A 12,509-nucleotide genomic window follows, 5' to 3' on the forward strand; every position below is an offset into this window, starting at 1 on the left:
ATTACTGTTCCTCTAGAGGTGAGCATTAACTGGTGGACCTAATTTCGTAGCACTAATTGCAGAGATATTACGCTCAGAGATACAAATGTTAACCTCATATCAGCACAAGAGAAAACGTTAGGCCATCAAAGACATTAGGATCCATCCTCCGAGAACCATGACTGTTTGTCTGTACAATATTTGACCCCAGTACAAAACACATTGAGATGTTTCATCCACTGGGGATCACAAATGTCTATTATCCATTAAAAGTCAAGAAATTTCACAGTGACTTATGGTGGTGCACTGATTGACAAACAGTGCCGTCCTTTGTGACATGGAAGCAGGAAGGCTAATATGTGATTAGCTCTGTGGCTACTTGAAAAGTTGATTTGAAGGGACAGGATACGCAATAACTGCAGTTGGATGTTTTCATTCTTTTTAATGAGGATTTATAAAGAAGCTGCATGCCAGAGGTTACGCCAGGGGTCTGAGTCTGCCCAAAGCAATTCCTGTTTTCCTGTATGCTGTCTACACTTTCTTATCAATAAAGGAAAAATGCCATAAAAAAGTTATTTAGTTATAGCTTCTGTCTTCTTTGCAGCAGTTGCTAAGCTAAAGGCTAACAGCCCAAACATAAACAAGAGTAGCCTACATTGCTGGTTTTTCCACATATTTTTGAGACTACCTCCAAGTTACATTAAACAGCTATAATATGTAAACATTGGTCTGCAAATGTTTTGTGTTAATGTTACCAAGCCCTGAATCTGTTTGTCTTTCAGGAAGTTCTGTATGTCATCGAGCTCGAGCACCTCAGGCGTGAGCGATAAAGAATATCAGTGTATTGATTTTCTTTTCAAAAGTGATCCCCTTCTATCTGTTTTAGCTTATGTAACTGCCCCCATTATCCACTTCAGACTCAACTAGTGCATAGAGGCGCATATTTGAGGCACTAACGAGAACAGATATGAGATTATGCTACATACGAGCATCAAAGGGTCTATTGCAGATCTTCCTCTAATCCATAAACACAGAATGTAAAATGGCGCTTGATGTCAGCTTGTTTATTTTGGCTCAGGTTTGTGTCTGTACATCATAATTTATTTACTGCAGAGCAGAATTTCAATGGTAAATTATTATTTATATGCATGCCTAGATTTTAAACTGCTCCTCCTGGCTCCGCATCAAAAGCTTAAAAACTTGGCTTCCTCTTTTGCTCCTCTGCATGCTCAAATATTGACGGGGGAAGACAGATGTACGTGAGCACAAAGACACACAAAGCTTGAGACCCTGTAACAAACACGCAAACACAGAGGTGCCCAGAGGACCGTCGCCGAGTGTCATCTCTTTGTCGCGAACAAGCGGGGAAACACTCGGGTATGAAAAGCCAGCTCGGTTTTGAACGATGAACTTTGGCAGCCTGCTGAGCAGTAATGAGCGCAGACGTGCATTTAACACAGAGAGGGTGTGAGTTTATAGTCTCGGAGAAACAAATAGACGCATACAACGACGGCGACGCTTCAAGATGATGCCATTTCACCTACATCTTTTAACAGGACTGACTGGCATAAAGAATTCACACGCTGCGTAAAGAGGAGCACAATCTGGCCTGGCAGTCTTCGACTTAAGCTCTCCAAAAGTGGTGAACTTTTGGCTCGGCATCAGAGTCAAACATTAACACCTTCGGGTGGCACGCAGAGATGAGCGCATTTCCAGCAGCAATATTAGAAAACTCATTTAGATTCAGCTTAAAAGATAAGTCAGCTGCTCGACCTGGCAATTTCGATTCAAGATCTGAGTCAAACCTTTCCCACCTATGATCAAAGTACTCCCGCATTCCCCTTTAAGTCCTCGCTTGCTATTCCGAGGAGGACAGGAGTAGCTGAACACTGCTTTGGCATTTTTTTTCTGCTGGGTCTGGGTTTTCTTTTCATCTGTTTTCTGATAACAAACTGTCCTGCCCCACTGGATCCCACTCTCCACAGTCACACCCCCAGTCCTCTCCACTGCTGCACATCGACTGTTAAGGGAAGCATGACTCCAGATATTATGAAGTGTACTTTCACTGTCAGCTTTCTACAGTCGAATGAGCACAGTCTTAGCTCAGTAGGTGAGGACTGTATCTACTGCTCGGTCTCTATTTGAATGCAGATGCCAGCTGCCTGCCTCTCATTTCACATTGTTATACACTATTGACTCATTAACTGCAGCCTCTGTAGCTGACTGCGCTATGAGGGGAACTTTTGGGACCCCTTTAACCCCTCTTCACTCTCTTTAATTGCTTTGGATGCTCAAGAAGCTCTTTTTAGTTCCCCTTTGGAGCGACATGTTGCTTGATGTGGGTTTAAAGCAGATTCAGCACTCTAATACGGCCTTAATTATACACATAGACTAATGCATAAAAAGGAGAAAAAGCATAGATTGTGCGCGAGGAAACTGCTAAAAACAGAGCAGTATATTCAAATTTCACCTGCGCTGCGAGGCAAAAAAAAGAAGAAAGACAAATAGGGAGATCTGCGTTTTCTTTGACACCATGTATTCACCTGCCTTTCCTCCCACTCGGCCAACCTACACAATACACCTACGCACGAGCCTCGCGCAGACGGATGCATCTGACACATTTGATTCCTTTGTTTCGTCCTTTGCCGTGCAGTAAATCATTTTGTAATGAGCTCGGTACGGTTGAGGGCATTTTCTTTCTTTTTTTAAAGTAAGAAATTAAAAAAAACAAAACATAACCGTTCTGTGTAACTGCCAGGTCTTTTGCTCATCTCGTCATAAAGCAAACACTACAAGTGTACTCATCATTCAGCCAGCCCTTTCAAACAGCGTTCAAGTGAAAAAAAAAAGAAAGAAAGAAAAGCTGGAAAAACATCACTCTTCCAGCGCTCTCTCACTCCCTCGCTCTCTGCACTCTGCCTCCCTCATCTTTTTCTCTCCTCATCTCTGCTGGTGCATCCACGAATGCTTTAACTAAAATAACCACACGGGCTCCAGTGCATGCACCTGTTTTAGTAGCTGCCGTGCAAGTCACCTGTCTGATTTTTCCCCCCTCTTCTACTCTGTTGCTCGTGTGGGCTTCCTTTGTTTTCCACAGGGAAGTCTTTAGTGTTGTGCATTACAATGAGCTTCAACAGAACTTCCACAGAAATCCCAACAGGCTGCATTTAATTCATTCACAGGAAACTGTTTCTGGGTTTCATCTTCCTCTTCTCCTCCTTTTTCTTGTTCTTTTAAATCTCCACGATCTTTCATTATCTGCCGCACAATTATATCCTCTTATCCTCCCACATCGTCCCTGCGAAAAGAGCTAAACTTCGCCGAGCAAACGTATCTGTGAGTCATAAAAATAGGCCTTTCATTCGTTACCAGAATAGATAACTTACAGTAATCTAGCAGGACAGTTTAATGTACCAATGTGTGGGCGGTGATGTTTAATCAAGTGATGAACAAGAGGAACTGGCACTCACATGGTCTCATCGTTCTGAAACTCCAGCTTGCCGGACACCTCTTCATAGTCCTCCCCTGCTTTGGCGGTCCCCTCGACAGTGTGGTAGGGCACAGCCACTTTTCCCCGTGCCCCGGATGTCCTGTGAACCTTCACCTGCATGTTGCCAACGCTCTCGCTGACCCTTGTGGAGTTGCTCTCAAACGTAAAGATGCCAGCGTGGTCGTCGTCATAGATGGTGACGGTGGCGATGTGAGGATTGCCCAGTGCCGCCTTTGGAGGAACATGGGAGGGAAGGCCCACCATGCTGTTGCTGGAGGTGATGGAGCTCGGCTCCAGGACTGAGACCTCGGCTCTGTGCACGATGCGCGGGTTGCTGAGGCGTACGTAGAAGTGCTCGTCCTCTTCAAAAATGTCATCGTCGATCACGCCAACAGTGAACTCTTTGGTTGTCTCGCCAGGCTTGAAGACCAACGTGCCCTCAGCAAACTCGTAGTCTGAACCTGCATTGGCAGTCCCGTCCTCCGTCCGGTATTCCACCTGTGCAGGGAAAAAAAATTTCATCAAATATGTAGTGGCTGGAGTTGTAATAAAAATATTAATATTAATACTTTATGCCTCAGGCAGTTAAAGGTGATTTAAAATTGACCTTGAGCATTTGCAATCTCTGTGCTTTCCCCCCTCACCTTGACAGTGCAGCCACTTTCTCCTCCGTGCCGACTCACGGTCAGCTTTAGTGAGCCGCAGTTCTCAAAGCACTGATAATGAGAGTCTTCAAACTGCAGGTAGATAGTGTTAGGATCTTCCTCTTGCCCGCTGGCCTCGTGACAGCTCACCACCTTCCTGGCCTGGTCAGCTGCATGCTTTTTCAGGATGTTCCCCGCTCCAATCATCATGCGCGTAGCTTGAATGCGATAAAAGGCCCTGCTCTTCTGCTGCTGGACCAGCACTTGATAGTTGGCCATCTCGATGAGCTGCTCCATGTCCTTATCTGGGTGCCTCTGTTTTAGCTCTTTTAGAGTACGAGCCATCTCCCTGCGAGCCTCTTCTTCTTGATCTTGTTCCGCGCTCATCCCACCACTATCCTCCACGCCCTCCAGCATCCCATCCAGAGCCTCTTTGGGGTGAGTGTGAGAGTTCACACCCTGTCCATCCATCTCCAAGTCCATTTTAGTGAACATGGCATCTCCCTCTGACTCGATGATAATGCCGCGGGTCTTGTCGGCTCGGTAGCGCTTGTGGACGTACTTGTAGAAGAGCAGGCGGCGGTCTGCGATCCAGGCTTGCAGAACGCACAGGGGGAAGAAGAGGAAGGTCAGGACTGCTTCCCAGACTTGCACTTCTCCGGGGGAAAACACTGACAGGATGAGATACAGCCAGATGTAGGCGAATATGCTCCAGGCTGCGGTGACAAAAAACACCCGCAGGTGTTTTATCTTGCGGGTTTCATTTTCTGGCACCACATAGACACAGAGAGCAATGATGATGAACATGTTGAAAGCAGCACTGCCCACGATGGTGCTGGGACCCAGAGCTCCCGCTTCAAAGTTATGGCCGACCACTTCGATGACAGACAGCAGGATCTCTGGTGCCGAGGAGCCCAGGGCCATCAGGGTCAGGTTGGAGACCGTTTCATTCCAGATGCGCACAGTGGTTGTTGTTGTCTCACCATTAGGCTTCTTGATGGTGATCTCCTTTTCTTGAGAGGTGATGACCTCGATAGAAGACATGAACCGGTCGGCGATGATGGACATGCCCAGGAACATGTATATGAGAGCGGCAAAGTAAACAATGGCACGTGCCACCTTGTCACCCACTGCGGGGTTCTGGGGATTCCACATGGGCAGCACCACGCCCTCGGAGCAGTTGTCATCACTGGAGCAGTTGCCTGGGCTGCTGCCGATGTCATCATCCCTGCTGCCGTAGGAGAACCGGGTGACTCCCGGGAGGAGAACCAGCAGAAGAGAGATGAACATGCATGGGGTGGCAGGTGGAGAGCAGTTCAAGATACGCTTGTGTAGAAACATGATGGTGTGGTGATGCTTTGAGTCTTCTAATGCTAGAGATCAGTGCACGTGACATGTGAAGGTTCGCATGAACCTCTGAAAGACAGGAAAAAAAAAGAAATTTGCCTGGTGGATGAGAAAGCCACATGTCAGATGTTCATTATTCAGTTATATTCTCAAAATAACCCCAATATGGCACCACAAAAGTGCTCTTTTGTATGCAAATGATGTGGGATCCATCAGTTTCGTTGGTCCGAGTTTAGAGAGCCAGAAATATTGGCACCTACTAATCGTTGAGTCACTGGTATTGAACTACCCTGTACGACTCCCACACATATAATGTGGTCATTCTGTGCTAAACCGCAGTGAAAATGTTACCCTTTGCACTTGTAGTATCGAGGGAAAAACTGACTCAGTCCACCCGGTACTGTCGAGTTAGATGGGAGTCCAAAAATAATATCCACTGGCAACGAGAATAACAAGAAAGGAGCAGTTGTTCTTAGGTAGCCCTACTGGTACATATATTATAGGATGATTTAAAGGAGGAACAGCTCTAGTGTCTAGAGAGTCCAACACACTTCTCAGGTCTAGTATGAAATATAAAGCTGGATGCCTGAGTGCAATTCAATCATCACCACCTTACCTAAAAGAATCCATTCCACATGCAGTAATTTATATTTGCCAACATAGTTTCTCTGATTAAGTCAGACAGAGCATGACAGGGTGGAGTGGGGTTGCAAAGCAGCATGCATATGCACAGCAACTCGTGGGCTGGCTGAAGCAGCTTTAATACCATGTGTTATATGAAATTAACCAGACTGACGCTTAGATGGGTATCAGCTGAGAAATCCACAGATGCGGGCTACCACTGAGATCAGCCAATCTGCCGTTTAGCTTAGTTTAATTTAGTTTAAAATTTTACATAAGCAATGGAAACGGCATCAGGGGACAAGTAAAAACAATTCCCCAGTGCCCCCCCCACCAGCAGTATCTTAATGGCCTGAATAGACATTTCAGGGAGTACTGTGCTAAACTCTTCAAAGGATTAACATCTGTGAAAAAAGAGGAGAGGGAAAGATGTCTAGTAATGTGTCTGGTGTTTTCTAATGAAAATTTAAAGACCATCCTTGTCTCAGAAATAGGTTGCACACCTACAGCAGAAGCAGTCTGGCAAAGCTGCATGTTTGGCACCTGCTCTCATTGACATGCAGCAGTGAAAGGCAGCATTCTCCAATCTGACCTGCATAACAGTAGAGCACGGTTTCGATCAAGGTTACATTTCAGGGTGAAGTGGTGCAGCACAGATGCAGGAATTAAGCCGTCAGTTTTTTTTCTTTCTTTCTGCTGTTAGCTCATAAATAAGTGACTAACAGATTGTATTTGTGCAACAACAACAGCAACAGCCCGACACCTGTCTGCTGATCAGATTGAGCGAGTGAGATCAGCACCATGGACAGCGACTCCTGCAACAGGCAGCTCCAATCAGGGACAATGAAACAGTCTTTTTTTCGGACTGAATGAAATATCCCTCATTACTGTTATGTGAAATCACATATTGATATCATCACTGATTCCTTCACTTTCGAAAGCAGATTTAATTAATACGTTGCTTTCATCTGGCACACAATCCTGCACAAATTTTGAGTGGGTGATGTTTCTATGGCAAAAGCAAGATCTCCGACTGGTGGAAATGCAGGAAAACTATAGAGAAAAAATGTCTCTTTCTGTTCTGTGCAGTATTTAGTGATATGTTTTCCTCACTAAAGTCGCCAGGCAGCAACAAGTAAATGAGATACTGAAGCACATTATTCATTTCCCCTTAAGAATACAGATGTTTTAATTTTTTAGTCAACACAAGCACACACTCTGAAATCTCCTCACCTTCGTCACATTACATCTATTCAAAGTGTGCAAGTATCCAGTGCAAAACTACAGTTCTCTGATCTGCTGATTTCTAACATGTTTGCAATTAAAAGCCCGAGTGAAACATGAAGACTTTACCAACTACTGGCAAACCCAGCATCTAACAGAGTTACTAACCTTCAATAATTCCATAATTATCCAAGCCTTTAAAAAAAAAGCAGACCCAAATTAAATTAATCCTCAAACATGTTCTTGTTTGCTAAGCAAAGGTCCAGGGTTGGCAAGTAAACACATAATGACTCACACTTTGATGCCTGCACTTGTTTTGTGTGTAAGCGTGTGCGCTTTTCAAATGGTGGCACACTCAGTTTGTATTGAGACGCCTCATGAATGTCATCTCTGCTATTTAGGGAAGGAAAAGTCATTAGAATTCATAAACAAAAGGAAAACAGAACAGAAACATGGAAGAAAATGAAAAGAAACCGGAGTTTCTCGAGATGTTGTTTTGAGCTCAAAGCACACTCATCAGTCTAAGCACTAAGACAAGTGTTACTGGATTTACATGCAGCTGTTAGTCTAAGAGTCTAGTATAATGGGGGGCAAGAAAAATTCTCATGCAGGGGCTTGCTTAGTTTCTTTTCTTTCTTTTCTTTCTTTCTTTTTTTTTTGTTTAGCTTATAGTTATAGTTCCTATTTTAAACATTGTGAGAAACTATATTACTCACCTGGATGCAGCTGTCAGTGAGTCAACCCAGAGTGGAAGTTCTAGCCTCAGGAGATGAACTTATCTTTCATGCTGCTCTGTGGAAATACAGCTTATCTTAAACGAGCATACCACAAAGTCCGTTTTTAAAACCATCATGAAAGTAACGAGTGTTCCACATCGGAGAATTTTGAGAAGCTTTAAAAAAAAAGAAAAAAAAAAGCCATAAATGTGAGCCAGTAGCAGCACAAAAACACAAAACACCGCTGTTGCAGATTCGAAACAATTCAAAACGCTAAGTTAGAAACAGATTCTGAGACGGCTAGGTAAGTGATATTACAGAGGTAGAATAAAAAGGGAAAAAGAAAAAAAGATAGAGCCTATTAAATGATCAGTACGCTGAGCATGAGGGACAAACAGACCGGTCCATTTGGTGCGCACAGCTGCCCCACTGATACTCACGGAAAGCCCAGAATCTCAGTTGGATCCTGGTCACAGCGTGGCTACCCTGCACCAGTTCAACAGAGGAAGACACCCCGTGTGCCATTCACACGGCAGGCTGGTGTAATGGTGTTGGCTTGTTGCTGGTGTCTTGGAAATGACGCGTAGTTTTCCCCGGTGCTTGTTTTCTTTCTCTCTCCTTTTTCTTTGACAAGTACCCTACCTCAGCAAACTTAACACAGCCGGAATAGTTCCCCTCATTAAATTCCCATTGTTCCACCACCGCGACACCCTCCGCAAAGCTAAGTAAATTATTCAAAAACCACAAGGCGCTTTCAGCTTTATCCTTTCCTGACTGCGTGTTGATGCGTAAAATAATAAATTAAATTACACCAGTCCAAAAACAACAACAACAAAATCTTAGGAAGTATTAATTTAAAAAAGAGAGAATTTAATTGTATTTTCTATTTCCGAAAAATAAACTGAGTGCAAAAAATTCCCTCGCTCTTCTGCCTGAGCTGGATAACGCAAGGAACCAAACAGGGCTGCACATGAGAGTGGGCGTGAATGAATGGTGAAGGATTGAGAGGACGCAAACCACACAGTACGCGGATCAGGACAAGATGGATATCAAGCAGAGGGATGGTGGCACACAAGAAAGAGGAGTGTGAGTGTGGTGTGGAATGGAAGTCTTGTCTTACTCTCGCGGTGGGCAGCACTGGCACAAGAAACGACGAGCGAGAAAGGGAAAACAGTAACACTGCAGAAACAGGGGAGGGGAGACGTTCAGAAGCAGCGCTACACGCACGGCTGGTCCTCCTGACTGCGCATCAGGAGACCAGGATTAATGATCATTTCCATCAGAAACCCTTTAGAATGTTTGCTCATTATCTTGGTTGCCCATCAGCACAAAAAAACCTGCTGTAAGCTAGAAGATAGAGAGCTGATCTTCGTTTTTGACACTCCGAAATCCCAGATGTATCTGCCCGTACGCCTGCTGTGGGCTGCCGTTGTTGTAGTCTGGATGGTTACTTAGAGACAAAAAAAGAAGAAGAAAAAAAGCACATAGTCTCAATAGTTTTTCTTCTGACATGTGAATTTAGCCTAACATCACTTTAAAAGATGGGAGCCATGTGGTTGATCTACTGTTGGGGGAAGACAAAACAAAGTAAATTAGACTTTCATTTGAGAGAAATAAGACACCACCATCTCATGTTGCTTCTATCTGGTCAACAAATCTAAATCCTAGAGAGAGAAAACTGAGTGCTTTGTCATTGTGATCTGTACCACCACTGGGCCAAAGAACATGACGGGCTTTGGTGTGGTGCCAGGGTAAAAGCCAGCAATTTTAAAGCTTAATGTGTGGAAGATGATATTTTGTGTTTCTCTGGACACTCTGCCACAGTGATGGGCTTATTCTGTCAGGTTTGGGTTTCATAAGAAACTGGAAACAGGGCATTTAGCAGCCAAGGATGATTATGTTTCATAAAAAGTATATTTTGGGTTTTTTTTTAACCATTACTAATCCTAGCCGTGTTTAAAGCGGTTCTGTTATGCTTTTCCTTTCCTATCATGTGTATACTGTTAAAATGATGGAAGCTCACATTACACAATGAGAAAATAAGTTAAAAATAAGGATGTCGCTTTCTGGGCAAGAAATCCCTGTGAGGAGCGGCTCAGTCTAAATCTCTAAATCTTCAGATGATTTTTTTTAAATACATGTGGCTACTTGTGTGAGAGAGAAAAACATATACCTATGTACTCACCGGGTATTCAGGTAAAACTGTTCAACAGATTTTTAAGAAAAATACCTGATCTGCCAATCACATGGCATCAGTTCAATCCATTTAGATGTGTAGACATGGTCAAGATGACCTGCTGAAGTTCAAACCAAGCATCAGAGGTGATTTAAGTGACTTTGACTATTGGTGCCAGACAGGCTAGTATGAATCTTTCAGAAATTGCTGGTCTCCTGGGATTTTTCCCACACAACCATCTGGAAGGTTTACAGAGAGTGGTCCAAAAGAAGGATATATCCAGTGAGCAGCAGTTCTTTGAGTGGTCAGAGAGAGAATGGAGACACTCATTCCAACCAACGTATACAGCAGAGCATCTCTGAACTCACAACGCCAAGACCCACTTATGTCAAGCAAGAACAGAAAACTGAAGCTACAAAGAAGCTTCTCACAGGCTTACCAGAAGATTGGAAAAACATTGTCTGGTCTGATGAATCTTGGTTTCTGCTGCAACAGATGGTAGGGTCAGTATTTGAAATCATATGAAAGCTTGATTTGTATCAACAGTTAGATACAAGTTAGACACTTTTGGGATCTGGGTACCAACTGAGTATCGTTTAAAAGTCAAAGCCTAGCTGACTATTGTTGCTGATATCTATGCCTATCTTACCTATCTTTTGATGGCTTCTTCAAGTAGGATAACATGCTGTGACACAAAGTTCAAAACTCATCTGAAATTGATTTCTTCAACATGACAATGAATTAAGTGTACTTGGGATGTCTCCACATTCACCAAATCTCAACAGAACGCCTTTGCGATGGAAGGATTCAGAATTCGTCACGGTGCAGAAACAGCATTAGTCAAGGTTAATAATGACCGTCTTACAGTGTACTCATATCTGTGCTTGTCCTGTTAGACCTCCATGCAGCATTTGTTAACACTGATCACAATATTTTACTGCACTCCATTACAGTTGTTTGAATCGTATCCATCTAATACATTTCTGTTTGTTCATTTCATGCAGAGTCCTCTTCACATGCTAAGATTAATAGATTAATTAATAATGGAGTTCCACAGGGTTCTGTGCTAGGACCAGTTCTGTTTACATTATACATGTTCCCCTTAGGCAGTATCATTAGAAGGCATAGCATACATTTTTACTGCTTTGTAAATGGTGTCCAGCTTTATCTTTCCATGAAGCTAGATGACACATATGAACTAGTTAAACTACAGGCATGTTTCAAAGGCATATGTATAAATAAAATAAAATAAAACAAAGTTAAATTAAATTGGTGGAACAGGATATTCTCATGTGTGATGCTATCGTGCCAATATGGAGAAAAATCTCTGAGGAATCTTTCTGGCACCTTGTTGACTTTATGTAGACTTAAAGAATAAGACCGGCTTATAATAATATTTTAATTTAATAAATAAAACCTTCTGATTGCAGGGGCCAGCCAATCAGAAGAAGGTTAAGTTAAAGTTTAGGGGAAGGCCCTAAATTAACTTGTTTAAGACAGTGAAACTCAGGCACAGGCCTACTTCAAATAAATCAGGATGATTTTCAAAGATGAATCAAGCAAAGCTAATAGAATGCAGTAATAAAAATATGGTGCTGAAGATGAGCCTTAAAGATCTACTTTGAGGACAGCTGTTCCATTCTTAATGTACAAATGCTAGCATGTGTAAGGGTCATAGCTCACTTTATTTAATTTATAGCATACTAGCTTGCTTCACTTCAAATTATACAGGTGAGGTATTCAGTCATTAACCTACCTGTCTGGTGAGCACCAGCATCAGTAATCAAGCATGTCAATCAATGCCTGTATCTGAGGTACTGCCACCTCCACAGCAACTCAGCGGAAACCTAAAAACACAGCTTTCATTTGAATAACATTCATTTACTCTTCACTGGTGAATGATTGCTTGCGATGATCATGGAATGGAGGCTTGAAGGGGTGATTACAGGAAACCTTGGAGAGAAATAAAAGAGATTAGACAGTGAGTGGTGGGCAGAAAACACCAAAGAAGGGAAACAACCCAAATACCATGTGGCTTCTCTTCCTGGAAAGAGGAATCAGTTTAAAACACCTTGCTGACGACAGTGGAAAGGTTGCACGGTCAGCTGCAGAGACATCTCTCTTTAAAAAGTCACTTAAGACACCCATATTTAATCCATCACACCCTGCATATTTCCTGTAAAACATGTCTGCCTATGTCAACACTGACCTTGAACTAAAGAGAAATTCTAATTACTCATGAAGTGGTGAAGGCTCCAGTTTATGACATACACATTTGTGATGTTTAAGTGGCAAGAGAAATTTTACTTAAC

General features: G+C 43.1%; 1 protein-coding gene across 1 annotated transcript in view; it reads right to left on the reverse strand.

Annotated features, from left to right (window-relative positions):
• The window catches only part of slc8a4a (solute carrier family 8 member 4a), a 28,129-nt gene extending 19,900 nt beyond the window's left edge, over positions 1-8,229 (reverse strand). The window contains exons 1-3 of the mRNA XM_085420203.1: positions 8,022-8,229; positions 4,114-5,529; positions 3,450-3,967 (exon numbers count right to left, since the gene is read on the reverse strand). Coding sequence (XP_085276329.1) covers positions 3,450-3,967; positions 4,114-5,454 — 1,859 coding nt within the window. The 5' untranslated portion in view covers positions 5,455-5,529; positions 8,022-8,229. The remainder of the gene's footprint in view (positions 1-3,449; positions 3,968-4,113; positions 5,530-8,021) is intronic.
• Positions 8,230-12,509: the final 4,280 nt, after the last annotated feature.

This window comes from Rhamphochromis longiceps, linkage group LG10, assembly GCF_057381845.1.
Source record: "Rhamphochromis longiceps isolate RC_006_pf linkage group LG10, R_longiceps_female_GT1.1, whole genome shotgun sequence".
NCBI classification, from domain to species: domain Eukaryota; kingdom Metazoa; phylum Chordata; class Actinopteri; order Cichliformes; family Cichlidae; genus Rhamphochromis; species Rhamphochromis longiceps.